Below are 27231 nucleotides of genomic sequence, written 5' to 3' on the forward strand. Positions count from 1 at the left end.
CCTTACGCGAGTATACTGTGTGTGTGCGAACATAGTTGGACATACTTACATAATCCAACTTTATATAAAGAGCTGGGCGATAATATAGTTGAAAAAAATATGTTTGAGGAAACCATGATTCATTTTATTTTTCAGGATTCTGTGATGAATAGAAAGTATTCAGTTACTGTCACTTTGTATCAGTTTAATGCATCCTATTTTTTTGTAATCTTACTCAACAATAGTGTAATATTCTGTCGTATGAAAAGAGTGTGAATGGAGGAAATGAAGTTGTTTGTTTTTTCTGAATCCTGGTTACAATTATCCCTCGATTAAAAGTACTTTCCATATCAAATCTCCAGTTAGCGTGTGATTTAAAGGAGAACTCCGGTGCAAAATGAACCTTTGGTCTAATAAAACATTGGTACCTAGTCAACTGTTCTCTGAGATTTGTTTTCATGATAATCGAATGTAAAGAGTTTTATCTCTAAAAACTGTTTAGCGTATAACGCTAGTAATGGGGGCATATAATAAGTAAAAAGAAATCGCTAGTTTATACCACTAACAAGGCTCAAAATAGCCCCACACGAACACAGTAACATAATGAGGGTCCCTACATGCAAAACGAAGCATTGAGAACTTTGTAAGTGTACAGACCGTTTAATAAGAAGATAAAGATAAAGACAGTCCACTTCGTGTATACAGACAGGAGCCATCTTTGGAAAACAGTCTCGACTAATCAAACCACGAACGCCATTCATACAGTTCAGAAGTTCACTGAACTCAGGGTTCTCAAGTCTCACGCATTGGCCGTGAGACACACGCAATTCAACCAGTTCACACGCTCACTCGCCACACCGTGTATTTCTCACGCTGAAAAGGCAATGCCAACCAAGTTGTCCTGCAAACTTTATATATAACGTTGTATACGAGGCGCATGCACACAAAGATAAGTTTCCTGCCGCCAGCGCGTCCGCATCTCGGCCAGATTGCGTTCGTTACTAGGCAACTTATAGACGCGCGAAGTCCGCGAACACACACGGAAGTTCGGCCACCGCGACATCGCGCGAACACACGTCGTGATGAAGAAAGTAAGTTGGAAGAAAGCTCGCCTAACATTTTTAGACTAGAAGTTCTATAACATTTAATATGTAGCCCATCGTATACATTATTGATGCAGTCAAAAACTCTACAACTGCTTTGGCTCGGTTTGGCTAAGGAAATGTTATTGGGTATGGGAAGGAATGAAGATGTATTTCTTCAGTTTATTTTAAATTCTATATTATACTGTATTAATAGTATTTCTAGTTACATTAAGGCTAAAGCAGAGTGCTCTTGGTAATATTGTATATCCTGTCAAAACATACATTAGCCTAATCATTGCCATTGCAGTTGTATTTTTCAAAGATGTCAGGGAAAAATACAAAAATAATTTTTTTCCAAACATTTTGCAGCAATTTGTTATATATTTGTAGCCTAATTTTGAAATATAACATTAAAGAGTAGGCCTATATTTGATGTGATGAATTGCTCTGTCATTTATCAGATTTACCAATTGTTATAATTTCAATTTTTGCTGGTTAATTATGAACAATGGGTAAAATTGGGGGCGGGGCTCCATTTAGGCTCCTCCCCTAACCGCATGTGATCTCACTCCAAGCTTTTGATAAAACTTGAGAACCCTGCTGAACTTCATACAGTCAGAGACTATTTATATAGAGACATGCCACTTCATCAATCCTTAATACAACTAAATAGGGAAAACCCGTAACGCCAAAGATGGCGGTTGTCTGCACATGCCCCGCCCCTCCCGCTGGAAAGCCAATCGTCTGCTTTTAACAGTCAAGCCGGGAAACATGTAAGCCTATCGTCTGGTTCCACTGACGCATGCGCACAGTTGAGGATTGCGACAGCGCAAAATACGTTACTGTTTGAAAAGGCGGCAGATTTGATATGCAGTGTTTGTGTGAGTTGTGTAAATATCAGACATCAGAAGTCTCCCGCAGATTGATAGCGGCTCCCTGATGCCTGCAAATTAGTTCAAATCTCCCGGGATCTAGAGCGAGCGAGCAAGAGCTCACACATACTGTGCTCAAACTGTGTAGCGCGCGCACGACCGAGGGAGAGAACCCTTGCGCATGTGTAGTAAAAGTATAACCTGTGGGGAAAAAGGCCTTTTAAACCTTATTTTGGGGCAAAGTCATCAAACTTTTTCAGCGATTTTTATCATATTTTACTGCTGTTTCTATACATGCGGTTTTTATGCCCCGGTGACCAGTGAAACTGCAGTTCTGACTCTCTGCCCATTCATTTAGATAAGAGCCTGGTCTTGTTAGTCTGAAATAGCTGCCCGGAGGCGTTGCCAAGATGGCGGCCGAGTGGCATGACTTGCCTGAAAGGACTTTGATACAGTTCAGCTCACTTAGCACGTCGTTCGTGGTTTGATTAGTCGAGACTGTTTTCCAAAGATGGCTCCTGTCTGTATACACGAAGTGGACTGTCTTTATCTTTATCTTCTTATTAAACGGTCTGTACACTTACACAGTTCTCAATGCTTCGTTTTGCATGTAGGGACCCTCATTATGTTACTGTGTTCGTGTGGGGCTATTTTGTATTAACTAGCGATTTCTTTTTACTTATTATATGCCCCCATTACTAGCGTTATACGCTAAACAGTTTTTAGAGATAAAACTCTTTACATTCGATTATCATGAAAACAAATCTCAGAGAACGGTTGACTAGGTACCAATGTTTTATTAGACCAAAGGTTCATTTTGCGCCGGAGTTCTCCTTTAATGTAGCATAACTGGATCATACAATCTATATTAAACACCCAGAGAGAGATCAAACCCTGAGGGAAGCGTTTCCCTGATCACGGACTTCATTTCATAAACCCGAAACCACTGATATTTTATAAAGAATCGCCTGAAATCCGCCAAATATAGAGTCACATGACCTTCACGGTCGACGCCTCTGTGAACATTATTAACATTATTATGCGTATGAGTGATTTCTATTTGACATCATCTGAAATTAATTACAGCGTTGTCAATTATTATTTGCTCTTTCCCAAGAGAACAACAGTTCTGGCCAAAACTGGCTTCAAGTGCAATATTCATACTTCTGTGTCCTCTGTTAGTATAATTGATATTCAATATGATTGATTTTAGGTTACCTATTTTTTTAACCCCAAGCTAGAAACACTTTTAACTCCGGGTTTAGCAACACTTTATACTTTACGAAAGTTGAAAAAGGGTTTTAGAAAGATTGTAACCTTGAGTGGTGAAGCCACTGTATATTAATGAGCTGTGTTGACATTGAATATGAATGAGCTTTAAATATTGATATTAATAAGCTTTGTTGTCATTGAATATTAGTGAGCTTTGTTTACATTGAATATTAATGAGCTATGTTGACATATTAATGAGCTCATTAATATTCAATGTCAACAAAGCTCATTAATAATAATATTCAACGCTCATTAATATTCAATGTCAACACAGTTTTGGCAACATATTGACATTGAATATTAATGAGCGTTGAATATTATTATTAATGAGCTTTGTTGACATTGGATATTAATGAGCTTTGTTGTCATTGAATATTAATGAGCAATGTTGTCATTGAATATGAATGAGCTTTGTTGGCATTGAATATTAGTAAGCTTTGTTGACATTGAATATTAATGAGCATTGCTGTCATTGAATATTAATGAGCTTTGTTGACATTGAATATTAATGAGCTTTGTTGACATTGAATATTAATGAGCATTGCTGTCATTGAATATTAATGAGCATTGTTGTCTTTGAGTATTGATCTGATCTACATGGCTCGTGTCCCTCCATTAATGTGCATCTGTGTGATTTTTCACTTGTTTTATCGCACAGAAGATGAAATCTCTGCTTTATATCAGTGTGTGTGTCTGTTATGTTGATGTGGAGATATGAAGTTATCATTCAAGGTTTTCTCCGGCTGCCTCTTTTTTCAATTTATATGGAGTGACGGAGTCTTTCCGGCTCCTCATGTTGTGTTTTACAGTTTTAGTGCAGGTCACAGTGGAGAAATGGAGGGATTTCAGGCTGGTGTTTTTCGTGTGTTTCTTTGTATTTTGCTCATTGAATTCAAAATAAGAATTGGGGTTTGTGTCATGAAAATAATCTTACAATGCAAAAAAGATTTATTATTAACCTACAAATATGCATTTTCTCTATGCAAAATGTAATTTCTTCTTTTCTTTCTCTTGGTTGTTTTTCATGAATGAATGATTGATGTGTGTGAACTGTGTTTGTTTCAGTCTGTTCCAGCACTACTGTTACTCTCGCGGAGGAATGCGTCACACCTCGTACACCTGCATCTGTGGAAGGTACAGCACTACTGATGTGTGTGTGTGTGTGTGTGTGTGTGTGTGTGTGTGTGTGAGAGACACCTCGTACACCTGCATCTGTGGAAGGTACAGCACTACTGATGTGTGTGTGTGTGTGTGTGTGTGTGTGTGTGTGTGTGTGTGTGTGTGTGTGTGTGTGTGTGTGTGTGTGTGTGTGTGTGTGAGACACCTCGTACACCTGCATCTGTGGAAGGTACAGCACTACTGATGTGTGTGTGTGTGTGTGTGTGTGTGTGTGAGACACCTCGTACACCTGCATCTGTGGAAGGTACAGCACTACTGATGTGTGTGTGTGTGTGTGTGTGTGTGTGTGTGTGTGTGTGTGTGTGTGTGTGTGTGTGTGTGTGTGTGTGTGTGTGTGTGTGTGTGTGTGTGTGTGTGTGTGTGTGAGACACCTCGTACACCTGCATCTGTGGAAGGTACAACACTACTGATGTGTGTGTGTGTGTGTGTGTGTGTGTGTGTGTGTGTGTGTGTGTGTGTGTGTGTGTGTGTGCGCGACACCTCGTACACCTGCATCTGTGGAAGGTACAGCACTACTGATGTGTGTGTGTGTGTGTGTGTGAGACACCTCGTACACCTGCATCTGTGGAAGGTACAACACTACTGATGTGTGTGTGTGTGTGTGTGTGTGTGTGTGTGTGTGAGACACCTCGTACACCTGCATCTGTGGTAGGTACAGCACTACTGATGTGTGTGTGTGTGTGTGTGTGTGTGTGTGTATGTGTGTGTGTGTGTGTGTGTGTGTGTGTGCGACACCTCGTACACCTGCATCTGTGGAAGGTACAGCACTACTGATGTGTGTGTGTGTGTGTGTGTGTGTGTGTATGTGTGTGTGTGTGTGTGTGTGTGTGCGCGACACCTCGTACACCTGCATCTGTGGAAGGTACAGCACTACTGATGTGTGTGTGTGTGTGTGTGTGTGAGACACCTCGTACACCTGCATCTGTGGAAGGTACAACACTACTGATGTGTGTGTGTGTGTGTGTGTGTGTGTGTGTGTGTGTGTGTGTGTGTGTGTGTGTGTGTGCGCGACACCTCGTACACCTGCATCTGTGGAAGGTACAGCACTACTGATGTGTGTGTGTGTGTGTGTGTGTGTGTGTGTGTGTGAGACACCTCGTACACCTGCATCTGTGGAAGGTACAGCACTACTAATGTGTGTGTGTGTGTGTGTGTGTGTGTATGTGTGTGTGTGTGTGTGTGTGTGTGTGAGACACCTCGTACACCTGCATCTGTGGAAGGTACAGCACTACTGATGTGTGTGTATTGTGTGTGTGTGCGCGACACCTCGTACACCTGCATCTGTGGAAGGTACAGCACTACTGATGTGTGTGTGTGTGTGTGTGTGTGTGTGTGTGTGTGTGTGTGTGTGTGTGTGTGTGTGTGTGTGTGTGTGTGTGTGTGTGTGTGTGTGTGAGACACCTCGTACACCTGCATCTGTGGAAGGTACAGCACTACTGATGTGTGTGTGTGTGTGTGTGTGCGCGACACCTCGTACACCTGCATCTGTGGAAGGTACAGCACTACTGATGTGTGTATATGTGTGTGTGTGTGTGTGTGTGTGTGTGTGTGTGTGTGTGTGTGTGTGTGTGTGTGTGTGAGACACCTTGTACACCTGCATCTGTGGAAGGTACAGCACTACTGATGTGTGTGTGTGTGTGTGTGTGTGTGTGTGTGTGTGTGTGTGTGTGTGTGTGTGTGTGCGCGACACCTCGTACACCTGCATCTGTGGAAGGTACAGCACTACTGATGTGTGTATGTGTGTGTGTGTGTGTGTGTGTGTGTGTGTGTGTGTGTGTGAGACACCTCGTACACCTGCATCTGTGGAAGGTACAGCACTACTGATGTGTGTGTTTGTGTGTGTGTGTGTGTGTGTGAGACACCTCGTACACCTGCATCTGTGGAAGGTACAGCACTACTGATGTGTGTGTGTGTGTGTGTGTGTGTGTGTGTGTGTGTGTGTGTGTGTGTGTGTGTGTGTCTTGTTAGTGAGAGACTCTGAGTGTCTGATATTGTGTCCCCAGAGCAAGAGATGTGTCGGAGTTAAATCAGTTCAATCACAGCAAACATCTGGACAGATAATAAACTCCAGAGAGACACACACACGTTTCGGATTCAATCTTAAATGCACAGTTCACCTAAAAATGTACTATCGCACTTCTAAAACATGTGCATGTGACATTATTTTCCAAGTCTTTTAAAATCATATGATTGTGTGATGAACAGACCCAAAAATTGCTTCTTTTTTGTATCTGCAGATCTTCATTTTTCATTTATGATACAAGATTTTCAGTGATTAATAACTTACATTTCACAATTGTTGTTTTTGTAGTTGAAGTGTAATTTAATACTTGAAGGGACCATTTTAAAGTCAAAATATGTATTAATGTGAACGCTCATGAACATAGAAGCATAGAAACACGTTTACCCATAATGCATCTGTCACTGACCAACTGACTGAACATCATTTAAAGATATAAAGACAGATGATGTTCATTCAAATGTAGTGGATATGGTCAATTATTTGAGTTGTTTGGTTGCATGTGAACATGTTAACACTCAACAGTGGGAATAACTCCTCCGTCCTGCATTACGGACACGCCGGCTCTCCCAATGACAAAACCATCCAGGATGGAGACATGTGGTGAGTTTATGAGCCTCTTCACACGTATTTCTTTATTAGTTTAATAATCATGTTCTGTGTCAGTTGTATTGTTGGTTCAGGCTGGTTTACAGTCAGTGTTAGGGTTGCCACCTTCAATACAAAAAAATAAGGGACGCCTGCCGGCGGCCGCAGCGGGGGCCAAAGCCCTCAGGGCCACAATGACCACAGGCCCGACGGTATGCCAATGGTATCATAACTCAAAACATATTTTTCAGGAAAGTAATAAGATCATACCAATGGACATTATAATAAGCTATCTGCTATTGAAATCATTGAGAATAAATCACTCTCTATCACAAACAACGTTAACAAAGTGTGACAATGAGATTACAAAAAAATTGGCCTTTCGTCGGAGTTGTATGTGAGATGTTAACTTATTAACTTATTAAATTAACAGATCCATAACTTATTCACTATAAATTAAACAAATGTGTTGATACTCAAACAAATACTAAATTTGATTGGAAAAAACTATGACTTTAGCAAAGGATCTTGAACATCAAAAACATCAGTAGACCAGTAGTACTGTGCAGTATTGGACTATAGGCGTTAAGTGTACTTGTCACTCCATGCAGCACTGAGTAGCTGTTTCTTTCAAACATGTAACACCATCCAAACAGTGATACCACACATAAATAACCTATAATCTACAAACATTTCTAAATTTAATTATAACACTATTTTTATTATTGGTAAGAAAATCTATTTATGTATTTATTTATTTATGTATTCAGACCTATTGACCTATTCTCTAGATTTGTTAAGCATAAGTCATTTTCTTCACACATGCACATTTTTATTATTAAATATGTAGGCCTATTAAATATCTCTCTCTCTTATTTAAAAAATGCATGTGTCTGACTACCTTAACCAGGGCCTGAAATTAACACCCGACCACCTGCCAAATGCGGGTGAATTTTGCTATTGGCGGGTAACACTGTCAATCTATACCTGCCACATTTTGTGAATTGAGAATTGAGTGATTCATTAGGGGTTTTTGTTACGTTTTCATTTTCATTGCGTTGGACCTTAGCTATAATGTGGCGGCTAGGGTTGCCACCTATGTCTGATAAAAAACCGGGACATATTACCCGCCCAACTGGGGGGGGGGGGGGGGGGGGGGGGGGGGTGTTTGAAGACCAAAAATGAACGGTTGAACACCAAAATTTAAATTTTAACTGTAGGCCCGCCTATACACCAAATGCTGCGCAAAAATATATCCTATATTCGCGTATTTTCAGATTTTTGTTCATGATTTTTTTTTTGCCCCTTTAATAAGCATTTAAAATATTCACAAATTATATGGATAAAATGGTTTTCTAAGGCCAAACACTATATTTCTAAGGCTATAGATGATTTATAGGCTATTATAAATGTTTCTGAAAAAGTAACGAGGCATTTTAATTGTTTATTAATAAACTAGTATTTTCTAAATCGGCTGCAACATATCTCCATCTCCGCTGTAAAGCAGATGCGCCTTTAGAGAAGAAATTCATATGGATTACATAATCAGACTGTATTTTCTTTTGATTCGAATTTGTTCGTTTAAAAGTGGACATTTCAAGCTTTAGCCTATGGGCTTGTTTATTTTGAGACGCGATCCAGTTCACGGAGACCATAAAAGAGCGCGACTGATTGTTTTATTTTATTTTACAAAAGCACAACGTTTTCTTGTTATTGTGAGTTTACACAAATAAAAGTAGTTGCGAATGATGTATTGTTGCGAATGATGTTTATTTTCTATGACCAGAAATGATAGAGTAGTAGGCCTATTTTAAGTTGTTTCCACTGTTGATAGAAAAACGGAAGTGCTCGCGCCCGCGCCTCGTGCAGCAAGCGCGCTCCACACTCAGATTACATGCGCTTCTTATGCGCTTCTTGAGGCAGACTCGACTCACACTAGCACACACACGCAAGGTCTCTCGCTCTCTGCCGTTGCGCGCGCTACACAGTTTGAACATACATATTCACGTAGCCTTTCGAAAACCGGGACATTCAGTGTCCCGGGAGAGTGCGTAAATTTCCCGGGACAGGTTATTAAAAAGAAGGACAATCCCGGTAAAACCGGGACAGGTGGCAACCCTAGTGGCGGCACATTACTGGGGTAAAAAGGCCAGCTGAAACAAACAACCAACAAAAAGATGAGGATGAGTCAAAGAAAAGTAAAATAAGACATTTTAATACAAAGTGGTCAATTGGCGACAACGGCAAGGTTCGTGAGCGGCTGATTTATGACAGCGACTGTTGTTTCGTAACGTTCATGCGATCAGAAAGAAGATGAGGCCCTTTTCTGACTACGTTTGGATGTGCCAGTATTGAACTGTTGGTGAGATGGGATGAGATAATGTAACGCTGACGTAGGCTCCAGAACAATGACAGTTGCACAGATGTGTGCGTGTGCAACTGTAGTACATGTTGGGAGTTGGGAACCGGTGAGAAAATGTCCGGCACCCGGTAACTTTACCAATAATAATATTAATTTAGTTCTGCTTAACGGTTCCTGAACGCTGTAACTAAAAGCTGTCAGGACCTAGCTGTCTACGTGACTAAATCAGCCATCAACACAGCCGCGGGTGATTTGTTTACATACGAGCTGCGGTAGGTCTATAGATCTGTTGTGCATGTGTGTGTCAAAATCAATGAATAAAAAGACTTTTTTAAAAATGTATATTCTAAGAGTTATTATTACTTATATTGATTTCGTTAATAACTTGACAGCACTTAAATGTGAACAAAGTTATAGAACAATATTGTGAAATTCCCGTTTTTCACCTTTAGGCTATGAGCCAAAAAAAAAAAAAAGGCTGGTAAAAAGTCTCTGTGGCAGGTGAATTTTTATATCCACCTGCCACAGTGGCTGGTGGCCAAAAAAGTTAACTTCAGGCCCTGACCTTAACTATAATAAACAAATCATACCATAATGTATGGATATAATTCATTTACATTGAAACATTATTTCTTAGCAAATGGGCATAGGGTATGGAGCATATGAAAACGTAATCAATCAGAACATTATTGAGCTGATTAAAAAACTGTCATTACACTATGACTATCTGCTTCGGGAGATCCTTAACGTATGAAGAACTGTGAGACGGTGCTTTGATTTCTCTAAGCTAGCATTGCTATCAACTCTCTGCCAAAAGACCCGCCCTCCTCTGACTCTGATTGGCCCTGAACCTGATGTTATTAAACAAACCAATCAAACCAACAATGGCAGCGAGTATTACCCAATCAAGGGTAGAATAGGACGAGTCTTCACAGAATGCGGGTGTTATGATTTGCATGTGATGATGCATTTAAGACAACTCGGAAATACGGGACAAACCGCGTCCCGTATTGATTCAAAACGGGACGCGCTGTTTATTTCACAAATACGGGACGATTCCGTATTTTAAGGGACGGGTGGCAACCCTAGTCAGTGTAGTGATTAATATTTCTCTCTCCAGTAATATTCAGGGTTTATGGTCTCTCTATGAGCAGTTGCACACTGACCCCTGGTGGACACCACATACAAACACACTTTCTGCAAGCACATCTTTGAGATATGATTTGAAAATCACGATCGGTGAATTATTTAAAGTTTAATACAATCAGATTTATGTTTAAGTCCGGCGTCATCTATCTTTAAATTACAGTTGAAAACTAAAATAAGTCTTTGCATCAAAATTATGTATCCATATTAAAGTGGATTCATTAAAGTGATACGTAGATGTGCAGAATTTCAGTATTTAGTGAAATTCAGAAATGTCATTTATTGCATTAATATCCTGTACATTAAAAAACATACATTATATGTATGTTAAATGGCTATTGAAATATACAGTATAATAAAAAACAAAAAAGGAGAAATGGATTAGGAAATGTCCATAAGCTTAATGTGATTTTTGGTGATACTTACTGTTCATTTGTAAAATGTCAAATAAGTAATAATAATAATAAACCAGGGCTACTCAGTGTTTGATGATGTCATCAAACCAAACCATAAAACTAAAACAAGCCTTAGAAGTGGTTTTAGATCTGGTCCAGGCTGGTGCAAAGGGCAGGATTCATCTAAAACCTGATTCATTAATATAAAGATGCTGTGCTGTTTCCTGACAGTCTGTTTGACATGGGCGGCGAGTATTACTGCTACTCCTCCGACATCACCTGCTCCTTCCCGGCCAACGGCAAGTTCAGCGCGGACCAGAGAGCCGTTTATGAAGCCGTGCTGAAGTCCTCCCGAGCCGTGCTGGACGCCATCAAACCTGGTACACACTCTGAGTCACGATACACACACACCAGCAGCAAAACTACTTTCACACTGAATAACAGAGTCTTTTCTGACACACACTTACTGACCAAATCTATGACTATCAGCATAAAGCCTGATCTACACTAACAGTGGTTCGGTGTCAGTAAGATTTTTCTCATGGTTTTGAAAGAGTCAAATTTGATCAAAAATACAGTAAAAAATTGATATATTTTTAGAATTTAATACAGCTGTTTTCTATGTGAATATTTAGTAAAGTATAATTTATTCCTGTGATCAAAGCTGTATTTTCAGCATCATTACCCCAGTCTTCAGTGTCACATGATCCTTCAGAAATCACTCTAATATGAGGATCTGATGCTCAAGAAACATTTATGATTATTATCAATGTTGAAAACATTTAAAATCTTCATATTTTTGTGGAAACCTTGATGCATTTTATTTTTCAGGATTCTTTGATGAATAGAAAGCTCAAAAGAACAGCATTTATTTTAAATACAAACTTTTGTAACATTATAAATATCTTTACAGTCACTTTTGATCAATCTAATGCATTTTTGTAGAATAAAATTAATAATTTCTTAATTTCCAAACTTTTGAATGGTATTACATATTGAAATTTGGAGTTTTGTTATTTAAGAATGCATTTCCTAAAAAGACAAATAGACACTGTGTGTTTGGTGTAAAGACGACGAGAGCGTCAGTCATCCGCTGTAAAATGACCTTTGACCTCAGCGTACTGAAAAAAAAAAAAATCCTTTTCCTTTAATCCTCCCTCGTCTGGCTTCTGCTACTTAAGCAATGCCTGAACGTTGTATTTCGAGCACTTCTTGTTGTCTTAGCCTCTTCACGATGACTCGCTTGCTTTAGTCTTGATCTGTAAGTCGCTTTGGTCAACGGCGTGTGCTGAATGTAAATGTGACGAGGGTCTCAGCTCATGATGTGTCTGATGTGCCGGTCAGGTGTGAAGTGGACAGACATGCACCGGCTGGCGGACCGGGTCCACCTGGAGGAGCTGCTGAAGATGGGGATCCTGCGTGGGGCGGTGGAGGACATGCTGAAGGTCCATCTGGGCTCCGTCTTCATGCCTCACGGTCTGGGTCACTTACTGGGCATCGACGTCCACGACGTGGGAGGATATCCAGAGGTCAGTTCTCAGCACAACACATCCGGACACTTTTTTCCTCTATTTTGTCCGTGAAATAGTCTATGTACAGGTGAAACTTGAAAAATTTGGCGCAGTGGATAAGACACATGCCTTTGGTGTGAGAGACCCGGGTTCGAATCCACTGTGAGACACCAATGTGTCCCTGAGCAAGACACTTAACCCCTAGTTGCTCCAGAGGCGTGCGACCTCTGACGTATATAGCAATTGTAAGTCGCTTTGGATAAAAGCGTCAGCTAAATGAATAAAAAAAATATATATATATATATATATTATATAGACTCATTACATGCAAAGTGAGATATTTCAAGCCTTTATTTGTTATTACAGCTTATGAAAACCCCAAATTCAAAATTAGAACATTGTGAAAAGGTTTTCATAAGCTGTAAGCCATAATCATCAAAATTATAACACATAAAGGCTTGAAATATCTCACTTTGCATGTAATGAGTCTATATAATATATTAGTTTCACCTTTTAAGTTGAATTACTGAAATAAGATGAACAGCGATGACGAAGTAGTATGTCCCAAAGCTTGCCTACTCTTTTGCTACACACTCAAAAGTATGTACTTTTTCTTCACAAAAAGAGCACATACTTTTAGGGCGTAGTATAAATAGGCGAATTGGGACGCAGGATAGGTCTGTGTTAGATGAGGAGACATAAGGTGCGTCCCAAAAAACTATTCTACGCCATTTTGTAGTATAAATAGTGCGAGTAGTGCGTTCACACTAAAAAGTCTAGAAAGAAAAAGTGTACCCGTCCCGGATGATGCACTTATTTAACCAAAAAACGAAGTGTGAAACGTTGGACACTTCATGCACTCGACTGTCGCAGCTTTAATAACGTAGTGGAGGGGCTATCAGACTCCCATGTTGAAAGACAAAATAAACGTCTAAAGTTCATACACAACACAGTTGAGTAGTGCATAAGTGCATAGTTTATAGACCCCTTTTGCGCCGACGTCACAGTTACGTCACGGCGCTAGCTGGAGGCAAAACAAACGGACAACTGGAGGCGGCAAATACAAACCAGCACAGATTCGGCTACATAATAAGGAGCTTAAATTATTATTATTATTATTAAATGTCATCTTGTTGTGTTGTTGGGTGCAAGAATGAATGAAAAATGAATATGCTGTATCTGGAATTTTTATTTCTAGAAAATATTCACATCATTAAAATTGCACCGTAATGTCACTCTTTACATTGTCGTCTTCTCGGCGCTGGCTCGGCAGAACTGCGGATCGTACACACAAGTCTTTACATGACCATTCAGCACATAGTTATAGGCATCTAAAGATTTATATGCCCTCAGTTTCTCTTTACGCTCGGTTTCTCTATCGGATAGGTGTAGAAGTCAGGCCACTCAACCAGAGGGAGCGTTAACGTTAATCCTGTCAGATCATCCATCCATTGAGTGAGCGTGTACGGGTCAGCCAATCCGGTTCCGTCCGTTAAAATTAACTTTTGCAAATAACAATCGCGGTCCAGGACACTGAGTGACCTTACACATTAAGATAAAATCGGATTTTCTCCAGTCATTGTTAAAAAACAAAAAACAAAACTTGCAAACTAGCGTTAGTGAAGCGGCCAGAGGGATAGTTCTGCCTCCACCTAAGCTCCGCCCACAGAAAACGTCACCATGTTTACCAACTGAAAAGGGGTCTATAGTGCGTCATTTGGGACACAGCTATATGAATGTGCAGTGATGAGCGTCCTCCAGGACAGAGTTGAGAAACACTGCTTACGATGACCAGCACCAGCATTAAGGCCCTTGCACACTGAGTCCCATATTTTCGTATGCGTTTTTTCGTATTCGTCATTCGGTGGCTTTGAATTGTCAAAACACCTCTCAAACTGCTTGCTACAGATGCGGAAAACGCAGAAAATCGAACCCGATCCGATTTTTTTTATGACGGGTGAAAGTTTCGGAGGCAGTGTGCAAGCGTGATCGACATAACGTGAGGTCGTATTTATTTTTTAACGTGCGAAAATTTCGGACTCAGTGTGCAAGGGCCTTTAAGGGGAACTTGGCAACTATTTCAACTGAATAAAACCGTTTAGAAATCATTTGAACGGTTTAATAACCTGTTCTGGAGAGAAAGGTGGCTTTGCCCGCTCCCCCCAGCGTCCCCAGGCGGAAAACCATCCTTGCATCATGGGGACTAACGTCCCGGTAAGTTGGAATTAGGAAGTCTTGTGAGAAGCGAGAACGAGCGAGAAACACGAACTGCTTTATGGCAATTCGACATAATTCTATGATACTGTGTATGATGTATTACCCACTCGGTAGACACAGCTCCACGATAAAGTTGACCGGCTCCGATAATAACAAATGCACATGAGCGGCGGTAGAAAGCGGGAGGAGGACGCCGCGAGTTACTTTACGACAGTGTTGTGAAATATACGCCCACAGCTGTAGGGGGAGCTCATGAGAAAACATGCGACAACAAAAGTGAAAATCAGCAAAGAAATGACTAGAGTTGCCAAGTTCCCCTTTAAGTGTCTGTTTCTGAACTGTGTGTGTGTGTGTGTGTGTGTGTGTGTGTGTGTGTGTGTGTGTGTGTGTGTGTGTGTGTGTGTGTGTGTGTGTGTGTGTGTGTGTGTGTGTGTGTGTGTGTGTGTGTGTGTGTGTGTGTGTGTTTGTGTGTGTGTTTGTGTTTGTTTGTTTGTTTGTTTGTTTGTTTGTTTGTTTGTTTTCAAGGGCACCGAGCGCGTGGACGAGCCGGGACTGAAGAGTCTCCGGATGGGCCGTGTGGTGCAGGAGCGGATGGTCCTCACGGTGGAGCCGGGGATATATTTCATCGATCACCTGCTGGATAAAGCGCTCGACTCCCCGACTCAGTGCGGCTTCATCAACAGAGACGTCCTCAATCGCTTCCGCGGCTTCGGCGGGGTCAGAGTTATTAATAACACACACATTACAGTAGATACACAGATATACAGATACTAACTAGTCCTTTCTTTACTATAAAGATAATTTTGTTGATATGTCAATATATAATATTATATGCTATAATGTATGCATATAAATCATTCATTATATACATATATAATACACTATATATATTTCTTTTACTTTATAATGAAAAGGACTTTGCTTTCAGATTTGATAAGTGAACATTCTGAATGTTCAGGTTTTAATGCGCCCCAATTATGCTTTTTCGAATATTAACTTTCATGCAGTGTGTGTACAGCTGTGTGTGAGTGTAAAAGATCTGGAAAGTTTTAAAGATCAGAGTGCAGATAAATGTAGTTTTGTCTCCTAAAAGAAAGACGTGATTCTGAAACGAGTCGACAGTAATTCAGTCTCACTTCATGCTGAACCTGCGTAGGGTTGTAACTCATTAGCATAATGCCAGCCTGTGGTGTTGATTGGCTGAGCAGCGTCTCTTAGCTCCGCCCTCAAACACTGTAGTGTATCTGAGACTGGAAGAGTTCGGCTCGTGTTGTTCGTGTCGAGAAGACGCTGTTTTCTGAGATTGAGACGGTGAAACCCACGCCATTGTAAAAGCCCTGATAAGGGGAATAGTTTAAAGAAAGAATGAACGATGTACGCAGACAAATTTCCTCAGTTCAAGTGTATAATGACTGAAGAGAGGAAGCGAGCCGCACCGTAACATAATTCAACTGTTCCCCCTCTACTGGCGCTTCCCGTCACTACAGCGCTTTTTTCACTTACTGCTTCTGCTGTTAGAATGACATGTTTATGCAAGATAAGAAATAATAAAAATACTTGTACTGTAACTCCTTCCACGAACAATAACATTTTAACCATAACATATCCTATACATTACCCTATAAAAATGACAACATTACCTGGCTATGAACTCGTTAACTATTACTATTACTATACTCAACTGCTTATTATGGCTTACTGGTAAAACGGCTTATTTCCATCTGTCACATACTTCCCCTCAAAATTAGATGTTGTCCTCAACATCATTACCTCTAACTCGTTTGATACATTCTGTCTGTTTCACCATAACATACACATGTCCACTTTTGTTGTTTGGTTACAGTCTGGAACTCTTTTGATACATTCTGTCTGTTTCACCATAACATACACTGTCTATGTCCCATATCTGTAGAAATGTTTAACGCTTTACAGTTCATCACCTGAATACCCCACAGTCGACTTATGTAACAAAGTCCTCAACTGTGCAATGTTTGTGACATCAGCAGCAGTCTGCTTTCTTATGAGTCAATGAGTGCAAGGCAGTTTAAACTGTTCAAAGCAAAAGTATATATATTTTTTTACATTCCACACACATAAAGGTGCTGGTTGTGGTATGACTGTACCGGTGGTGTCCACAATGGAGTCCTGGCATAAGAAGGCAATGCAACAAGACTGTAGAAGGATGGGGTTCCGATTTTGTCATAGCTGAAGATCTTTGGTGGCCTACGTTGTCTCTGCGGCCGCTGCGATCTGGTCTCCACTTCTGCATCGTATGTGTTTTTCACTGATGGCAGTGGTATTCCCCCCCCTGTCTCAAATGCGATGTTGTCCTGGACGTCCTGGTTATCCGTGGGGTTATCATGATATCTTCTCAGAGGTTGTTCTGCTGCGTGTTCATTTAGATCCGGCTGACTCATATCAGCTTCCATGACAGGAATCTCTCTCATTGAATCTGGTGGTTGAGCAAAGGTCTGAGGTGGCACAAAATAGTAATCCTCATCATCATCCTCTTCCTCTGACTCCTCTCTGCCTTTATCAACACCTGCAGTTTTCCTTTGTGGTTTCACAAGTGGACGTACTTCAGCTTCCAGCGGTAGGTGATCGCATGGTAAAAGGAGATTTCGATGCAAAATCCTGGTTTTTCCTTTCCCATGTTCAGGTCTCAGCTCATAGATGGGAACATCCTCTCCCACTTGACGGACTACAGTATGGATGGTGTCTTCCCAGTGATTCCTTAATTTTCCAGTTCCACCACGAGGGGTCATGTTTCGGATTAACACACGGTCTCCTGGGCACAACACTGAACTTCTCACCTTAGTGTCATACATCCTCTTATTACGCTGAGCAGATTTGTGTGCATTTTCTCTTGCGATCGCATACGCCTCCTGCATTCCTTGCTTCCACATTTCAACGTAGTCATGCTGGCTGCGACTTCCATCTTCTGTGGGCAAACTGAACAATATGTCAATAGGTAATCTTGGAGAGCGGCCGTACAATAGATAGAATGGGGAAAAGCCTGTTACCTCTGTACGTGTGCAGTTATAAGCGAATATGAGCTTATTCAGAGAATCTTTCCAGTTCATCTTGTCTTTGTCTGTCAGGGTCTTGAGCATCTGTATTAACGTTCGATTAAATCGTTCTACTTGGCCATTACCCTGTGGGTGGTAAGGGGTCGTCCTCGATCCAGCTACACTGCAGTATTTGCTCAACTGTGAGAAAAGTTGATTCTCAAATTCACCTCCCTGGTCGTGGTGAATGCGTGTTGGGAACCCGAATTTCAGAGCATAATCGTTAAATATTTTGTCAGCGACTGTTTTTCCAGACTTTGATGTTGTTGGGTACGCCTGTGCGAAACGTGTGAAATGGTCCACAATTACTAGTATGTACTCATAGCCGCCTCGGCACTTATCTAAATGGAGAAAATCTATTGACACAAGTTCAAATGGTTGGGTGGTAACAATGTTCGTTAGAGGGGCCCTTGTTTCACGGCTAGGTTTTTTCTGTTTCAAGCAAGTGCAGCTCAATACATATTGCTCTACCTCACGCTGCATGTATGGCCAGAAAAAGCGGTCTCTCATCAGCGATACTGTCCTGTCACTGCCTTGGTGTCCCATCTGATTATGCAGTTCGTTCAGTGCTGTAACTTTGTGTTTTTCAGGCAATATCAGTTGTTTCCTGTGGGCTGTCTTTCTCCATAGAACCCCATTTTCGTCTACTTCCAGTTTTTCCCATTCCCCGAGGAGGCAACAACTTTGTGCTTTGAGTTTTCTCAGTTCCTGACGCACGGGTTTCACTCCAGACAACTTGCACTGCAAAACTGGTCCAATATGGAAATCGTCTCTCTGATCCTGTTGTATCTGGGCTGGCGTTAATGCGACCACTGAGGCCCCTTGAACATCGAGCAAGCTCTTAATGGAAATAGCCATCGACCATGCAGCATTTGACTCTGACTGTGTTTCTACTGCCTGAGTAGTTGTTCCCACTGCATCATAAGACATTTCTTCTGTGTACTCATTCATCAATTTTTCAACATCAACTGGCATCCTAGACAAGCTATCGGCATCAATGTTCTCTTTGCCGGGGCGGTACTTAATGGTGAAGTTGAAGTCCGCCAATTCTGCTACCCATCGGCTTCCCGTGGCGTTCAATTTAGCAGTGGACAGCACATAAGTCAAAGGGTTGTTGTCACTGTATACCGTGAAAAAGGGGGCGTAGTATAAATAGTCACGGAATCTCTCCGTAATCGCCCTCTTAAGAGCGAGAAATTCCAGTTTACCTGAATGGAGGTGATAGTTTCTTTCCGATGCTGACAGTGTCCGGGAACCGTAGGCTATAACACGCAGTTTTCCATCTTGCTTCTGATAGAGCACGGCTCCGAGTCCCTTGTTAGATGCGTCTGTGTGTAGTACAAATGGCTGGGAAAAATCAGGGAATGCCAGGACAGGTGGTTGGACCAGGCAGTCAATCAGTCGCTCAAGGATTTTTGGTGTGAGTCTGTCCATCCGATTGGTGTCTGAGATGGCACCACTTTTGCATTTCCTTTTTTCTGCAACTTCCTTCCCTCCGGTTGTGGTCTTCCCATGTGGACAGATCCCTTAGTCAACTCATACAGGGGGCTGGCAATGCGAGAGAAGTCCTTTATGTATTGGCGATAATAGCTCAACAGTCCCATAATCTGTCTTAACTCGCCAACTGTTTTGGGCTTTTTGTCTTTTAAAGCTCTGACGGCAACAGTGTCAGCAGGATCGATTTTGTTCCCTTCTGCTGATACTATTCTCCCCAGGTAGCGCATTTCAGCTTTGAATAACTCACATTTGCTTGGTTTTAATTTAATGCCATACTGTCCCAGTCTCTGCAATACTGTTCTTACATCACTGACATGGCTTTCAAATGTTTTGCTGAACACTAAAGTATCATCCAAATATGGGACACATATTTTGTCTCGGATGCCTTCCAGACAGTCCTCCATGCAGCGTTGGAAAGCGGCTGGGGCATTCATGAGCCCGAATGGGATCCTGGTCCATTCGTACAGACCCCAGGGTGTCACAAAAGCTGTCAGATGCCGGCTGTCTTTTGCCATGAACCCCTGATGGTAGGCCTTTCCCTGGTCTAACAGTGAGAACATGACGTTTCCTCCCAGGCCATCCATGATATCCTGTACTCTGGGTATTGGTTGTCTGTCAGGGTGGGTCTTCCGATTTAACTCCCTGTAGTCTATGCACAGCCGTAAAGACCCACATTTCTTTCTTACGCAAACAATGGGTGAAGCGTAGGATGAGTGTGATTTCTCAATCCACCCTTGTGTAATCAAATCTGTTAAGTGGTTCTTCATCTCCTCGTATAAGGGTTTAGGGACTGACATGTAAGTTCGGGCTACAGGCTCAGGGTCTTTCAATGGGATTTTCAGATGGAGCTTCTCAATACAGCCTATGTCATTATCTGACCTGGCGAAAGAGTTTGACTCCTCCCTCAGCATCTTACGAACAACCTCTCTCTGACTTTCGTGCAGATGGCTGAGATCGATGGGGGGATCCCAGGGCTCTGTACTTGTCTCCTGGTCTTTGGTGTGCTGGATCTGAATGTTGTTCACATCAACGGGAGAGTGTGTTCCCTCACTAGTGTTGAGGGGATATACAGAGGTGACTGACTGTGCCGTACCGATCACTACTCTTCCTGTTAATATGATATCATGGTCAGTGGCATTCTGTACACTCAAGATAATGTTCGGTGGTGACCCTTTCCTCACTTGGACGAGTGTGTCACAGAATTCAAGTCCCTCTGGCCACTGGGGATTGTCATCAGGCACAAAGACTAATGTTGTGTCTTCATTAAAGCGTTTCACATTTATCTTACACTTCACTTGTACAGCACTGTGACGGGATATACTCATTCTCTGGCTGGCTGTTCTCACTAGGTACTCACTTGTTCTCTCACTGCTCACTGCTTTAACAAATGCCTTAGCTGTCTTTTTCTTTAGGTAAGGAAAAGCCATTTTCACAGTGTTTAACAGTCTCTCTTCCCCCGCGTCATTTGTCTGGTTTTTCTGGCTGTTAATAACTACACGTTCAATGACATTAAAGCCAATAATGGGGCGGGGCTGTTGACTGCCTTTCATAACAAGTATGGGGACATGAAACTCCTCAACGCCGGCTGCTAGCTTAAAAGTCACTTCTACCCATCCCACATACGGCATCTCTGTACCATTAGCTGCCTCAATCTGCAAGGGGTCATCTGGGTCTACTATTTCTGCTATATCCCTCAGTCTGAGGTCAGGGAAATTGTCAACTTTCCATACCTCATCAATTGCAGAGACCTGTGAACCGGTATCCCAGAGCACTTGGGTTCTTTTCCCTTGTAGGTAGCAGTTGAGGAGACATTTCTTTCCCACCAATTCAGTCACTGTCGAATGTTCTTTTTTTCGAGTGCTTCTTTTTTTCTCATTCACCATCTGGCATGAATGCGTTCGTTGCGTTTTTGGTTCAGGGTGTGTGAATGGTTTGCAATTTTCTTTATGTTCTGGCCAGTGATTACTCTGACATTCTCTGGAACAGTAAAATGTTGTTTTACACACTGAGCATCGTTGAATCTTTTGATATCTCTCTTGTTCTCCACAGCTAGTGCATTTTTGGGACACCCTGACAGGTCTGGTCACTCCCGGTCCCTTGGGGGCAACCACTCCTCGTTTAAAGGGGTCTCTCTACTAGCACTGGGCGGTGCTCTGTATCCTTTACAGCCCGCACGAAAATGTTCGCTACTCCCACACCTGTAGCAATGCTCACAGTATTCCTCCCCTCGCCGCTGGCACGTAAAACATCTTGGTCTGGGGCGTTGCATTGGGTACCTTTGTGGTGCAAACCTCTGCTGAAACTGAGCTGTCGCTGTCTTTAATCTTGGTCCACCAGCAGTTTGGTATTCCTGCACTGGCTCACTTGGCTGGAGAAAGGCTGTGGCACTCTTTTTGTTCCAGGTCGTGAACTGTGGCTGAGCATAAACTGGGTGGTTAGCACTGTAGTCAATCTCTTGGTTAGCAGGAGGATACAGTTTTGGTACGGCTTCTGTCTTATGAATGGATTCTCTAATTTGTAATATCTCTGTCTTGAGGTCTTTCAACAGTACTATGTCAGCTTTGATTTCTTTTAGGTCTGAAAAGACATCCGGAGGGAGGGTGGCAATGTTTGGTTGCGCTGGGCATTTCTTACCGCCACTCGCATCACTAGACTGAACAGCGTGGACGCCAGTGTGTCGCTGTGGAGCAGTCTGTCTCCTTTTATCTTGTCTCTCTTTCTCATTAGCGCATGCTAGATTTAACCTCTCTAGGAGCAACTCATCAGAAGTGGTCGGCTGCAACAGGTAAGGCTGGAGATCAGTTTTGATGCTGTCATTTTGTAGGCCTGTGAGTACCGTGTGCAGGAACATGCTCTGCACTAGTGCAGGGTCATATTTAAGGCTTGACTCAGCTTCCTGTGAAGCAAACAATATTTTCTGTCTTAAATCCATAGCTCTGATTAAAAAATTTTGTGGAGTCTCTCTATTGCTCTGAACTTCTGTTGTCAGCTGTTTATATAGTTCGGTTGCGCTCATTTCTTGGTAGTGTGAGCGGAGGATTCTTCTAAGTGTTGGCAGAGACAGATGACTTTTACCTTCAAGATAGCTTCGGAGCTGCAGGCCGGGGACAATGGCTCTAATGACGGCATCTACTATTTCTGATTCGTGGTAACCTTTACTGAGACCATTCTCGATCTGACGCGCCAAGCTGGAGAAGGTAAGCCTGTCCTTTTGTCCAGGTTCGCCAATCTGACCTGAGATTTTATAATCTTTCCGCCATGGTGGGCTGTTTGCATGGGCATGCGCTGCGTGAACTGGGGCAGTTTCATTATTTAATGTACTCTGTGAGTTTCTATTAGCCCGTTCCTGCATTTCGATTTCCTTCTGTTGTACCATTAGTTTTAGTTGTTCTAGCTCTTTCTTTAATTTCTCCTGCTCTTCATTATCTTTTGTTTTTTCAGATGTGCCATTTTTGTTAGCTTCTTGCAGGGTTTTTATCATGTCCCTGAGACTTAACAGAGCTGACATGCCTTCATCTTCGAGTTCATTTAGTTTCTCATTTTCAATATACTGGATAATATGGGAAACAAGAGCGTTACGAGTTTTTCCAATAATCTTTTCTCGGTTCGTTCCTGATATTCCAAGAAAGTCACTTATCTGCATTAACTCGTCTGGAGCGAGTTGGAAAAGAGCTCCTTTAACCTCAAAACACAAATTCTCAACCTCTGAATCCATTTTGGCAGGTGTGATACAAGCAGGGCTGTGGTGTGATGAATTGCCTATTACCGTGGTTTTTGCTGCTCCCTAGTGGACATTGCACCTCAGGATACACGCTTTCCTTGGTTAGACTTTCACTCCCACCGTGACTGCACTCTCTTCCACCTGGGTTACGTTTTAGGGGATGATCGATGTGTGGTCTCTTCCGCTGTCTTGGGACACCAACCTCACTTCTCTCATCCCAGCGGGGCCTCCAAATGTAAAAGCCCTGATAAGGGGAATAGTTTAAAGAAAGAATGAACGATGTACGCAGACAAATTTCCTCAGTTCAAGTGTATAATGACTGAAGAGAGGAAGCGAGCCGCACCGTAACATAATTCAACTGTTCCCCCTCTACTGGCGCTTCCCGTCACTACAGCGCTTTTTTCACTTACTGCTTCTGCTGTTAGAATGACATGTTTATGCAAGATAAGAAATAATAAAAATACTTGTACTGTAACTCCTTCCACGAACAATAACATTTTAACCATAACATATCCTATACATTACCCTATAAAAATGACAACATTACCTGGCTATGAACTCGTTAACTATTACTATTACTATACTCAACTGCTTATTATGGCTTACTGGTAAAACGGCTTATTTCCATCTGTCACACCATCGTTACTGTTCGTATCACTGTGATCAAGAGCTGAGATTCAGATATGATAATGAGCGTTTGCTTTCTGGCCAATCACAGCAGAGAAGCTCTCAGAGAGGCGGAGCTTAGAGAGACTGAAGCGTTTCAGACACTGAGAGGAAAGAGATGATGCTGAAATTACAGTATATGATGAGAAAATTAAAATGTATATAACAGTATATGAGACAATGAAATGCACATGAATATTGCTGATTGTGTGTGTGTGTGTGTGTGTGTGTGTGTCTCAGGTGCGCATTGAGGATGATATCGCTGTGACGGCTGACGGCGTGGAGCTTCTGACCTGCGTTCCTCGAACCGTGGAGGAGATCGAGGCGTTCATGGCCGAAGAAACGTCCAAACCCTTCAGTCCCATCAGCAGCCAGAAGTTCTGAGATTATGATTATGATTATAATGATGATTATAATGACACTCCTTTTCTTCAACATATCAGTGTTGGCACTTCTGGAAATCAGTGTCAAAAATGAATTACCGGATCATTTATGCTTTCATGAAGCAGCCGTAACATTTTCAGAGTTTGATTCTTAATAAAAGCAGTTCTGAACTTTATTTAGCCTGAGTTAAACTTTACTCAATTCATTTACATTTTATCCTGGACAGTTTTTGCAAGTTTGTAAGAAAATGCAATGCTTATTTTTAATAAACATCTGATTTTTCAAGCATAATTTAGAATCGTGTGCAACCTTTTATTTACTAATTCATAAAATTCTGTCATGTTTAAACCCCATATGAGTTGTTTTTGTCGAACTAAACGTGTTTGAATAGCAGTAAACAGAGACAGAAGAAAAATCCCGACACACTGTATGAATGAAGCGCTGTTACAGTTCAACGACACAATCATCTTTACGTTTTACCCTGAAGTGTTCATGATTTGAGCTGAAGAAGTTAAATGTATGTATTTTACTGCTGTTTTAAATGATACTGAAGTGTAATAGTAAACAGGTTGAGATTGTCTTTCTTCATTCCAGTAGACTCTAGCTGTACTTGTTTCCACACGTGTAAAACAATAGTTTGAGGCTGTTATTACACTAAGATTGCTGTTGAGTCACATGACTTCTCTTCAATGAACTTTACAGTAAATCAGCTGAATAAAGGGAGTTACTCTTCATGAGGGTGCGACACTTTAATGACAGTTTTCATTCATCCGTTTCCATCATTAATTGTGTTCATCTCAACTGTGTGTGTTTTTCTGCATCCAGAGAAATGAGTTGAAAATGTAGAAAGCATTTTTGTCGTCTCGTGTGTCTACTTGAAATTCATCACAACAAAAGAGACAGAGTCCCTTAAACTCTCAAGCCTCGCTCTCTAACAGCAAACTGTGTTTTTATTTAGAAGTCAGTTTAAAGATACTTACTATAATTGCTATTAATTAAAAATAAAGATAAATAATTTTCTATTTTGCATATTGAGACCAACAACACGATGGGAAAGCTTACATGTATGGCGACGTATACAGTGACGTAACGACGTCGTTCGCTGGGCTCTCGAGTCAGTGGAAAAAAAAACAGGGGTGCGTTTCCCGAAAGCATCGTTAGCCAACTATGGTCGCAAGTTCCGTCGTTACCAATAGAGTTCAGTTCAATGGGATTTGCGACCATAGTTGGCTAACGATGCTTTCGGGAAACGCACCCCAGGTTCGCAAGTTGAACCAGCACCAGTTCCGAACCAGTTCATTTTTGGTGGAAACGAGGTAATTCTGGCCAAGAACCGCTGAGAGGAGAACACACCGTCTGACTGACATGTTAAATGATGTTTGTTTTGTTTTTACATGTTTTTAGGGTCAGATTTATCTGAAAATGAACAATAAAACACAGACAGATGTGTCAGATAATTGAGTGGCAGTTTCCAGAAATGTGAGGATCTGTGATCATAATTTTTGATTTTCCATAAACTACAGATTCTTGCACATACAGTCAAACCGAACATTATTCAGACACCAGATATAATTGATGATATTGTTTCACTAGTGTGTGCAGGACACTATAGGTCATTTATGTAAGTGAGCAGAGCATTATAAAGTAAACTGTGACATATACCCAAATATTCTTCATATCAGTAAAATTTATTCAAAATTTGGGACCAAAAATGATTCCTCCACTTTGAGCTGATCGTGTTTTGCTGAAGTGTGTTTTCTGTAATTGCTAATGCTCTTTTTACACACAGACTGGACAACATGAAGCATTGCTTGGTCACAAACTGGTATTATATAATTGTGTAGTTAAATTTAACAGCTGACAGATATTCAACATAATTCATGTGTGAGAGTCTAACAGAAGGACGGACAAAACCAGTCAAATATCCACTGATCTGAGAACTGAGTTCTGCTCATATTTATTACCAGTTTCTAAACTATAGTGAATAAACTGTGATAATGTGAGAAATGTTGAAGGTGTCTAAATAAATGTTGGTTTGACTGTATATTATTTAGAAAAGATGCAACTCAAAAAGATCTGATCCTGCTAACCTTAGACTTTATAGTTCTTTATAGACTTTATAGTTCTTCAACTCTATAACTCGCTGTTAATCTGTAACTTTGAGAGACTGGTGAATAATCGAGAGCAGAAACACGAGTCCTCGGCTGTGAACAGAAATGCTCTCGATCACTGTGAGGATCATAGAGGACTGAGGGTTTGCTGGATTAAATGTGTGTGTGGATTGTAACTTTATGTCTCATTGTACACACTTCATCATTTAGTGTTGTGTGTGTCTTTAGTTTGTTTCCAGCAGTTCAGTTGTGATTCTGCTCTTCTCAGAAACATTAAACTCTTCTCTGAAATATAGAAAAATATGTTTATTGGAATGATGTTTCAGTTAGACGGTCACTCCTAGGTACAGTATGTCATAGATCTTGTTGTGTCAGAAGTTAAATGTGTTTTTACTTTTTGTTTTATTCCTGAATGAATCGTGCAGTTGAAACCAGAGGACTGGTAGAGCCGGATCGATGGCAAACCTTCTGAACCTGATCTAAGTTTATATCAAATACATCACATGCAGGATGATCATTCATAGTGGTCAAGATATTTTAACATGCTTTCTTCTTTTAACTATATATATACACTACCGTTCAAAAGTTTGGGGTCAGTGAGAATTTTATTTTTATTTTTTGGAGGAAAGAAATCAATACTTTTATTTATCAAGGAATAATTAATTTGATCGAAAGTGACAGTAAAGACATTTATAATGTTACAAAAGATTCTAACCCTAATCCTATTCATCAAAGAATCCAAAAAAAAAAAAAAAAAACTGTACAACTGACAGACCAACAACTGTTTCAACATTGATAATAATAATAAATGTTTCTCGAGCATCAAATTCTCATATTATACTGATTTGTGAAGGATCATTTGACACTGAAGACACTGACACTGGTGATGCTGAAAATTCAGCTTTGATCACAGGAATAAATTACACTTTACTATATATTCACACAGAAAACAGCTGATTTACACTGGAATAATATTTAATACTATAACTGATTTTTGTTGTATTTTTAATCAAATAAGCGCAGCCATGGTTAGCAGAAGAGAATTTGTCAGGATTCAGGCTTGGAGACAGAGGTAAGTGATAAACATAAATGTATCTTTATTTAACTCAAAGGTAAGTATGCAGGGTTTCGGGAGTTCAACGGTGATCTCGAAGAGGA

The 27231-nt window shown here is 41.1% G+C and overlaps 1 protein-coding gene across 1 annotated transcript in view; it reads left to right on the forward strand.

Annotated features, from left to right (window-relative positions):
• The window catches only part of pepd (peptidase D), a 53729-nt gene extending 29761 nt beyond the window's left edge, over window positions 1–23968 (forward strand). Inside the window, exons 2-7 of the mRNA XM_056272413.1 lie at window positions 4274–4342; window positions 6933–7010; window positions 11130–11278; window positions 12243–12427; window positions 15152–15343; window positions 23819–23968. Coding sequence (XP_056128388.1) covers window positions 4274–4342; window positions 6933–7010; window positions 11130–11278; window positions 12243–12427; window positions 15152–15343; window positions 23819–23962 — 817 coding nt within the window. The 3' untranslated portion in view covers window positions 23963–23968. The remainder of the gene's footprint in view (window positions 1–4273; window positions 4343–6932; window positions 7011–11129; window positions 11279–12242; window positions 12428–15151; window positions 15344–23818) is intronic.
• Window positions 23969–27231: the final 3263 nt, after the last annotated feature.

The sequence above is a fragment of the Rhinichthys klamathensis genome, unplaced genomic scaffold, assembly GCF_029890125.1.
Source record: "Rhinichthys klamathensis goyatoka isolate OS25496 unplaced genomic scaffold, OSU_Roscu_1.1 h1tg000337l_1, whole genome shotgun sequence".
NCBI lineage: Eukaryota > Metazoa > Chordata > Actinopteri > Cypriniformes > Leuciscidae > Rhinichthys > Rhinichthys klamathensis.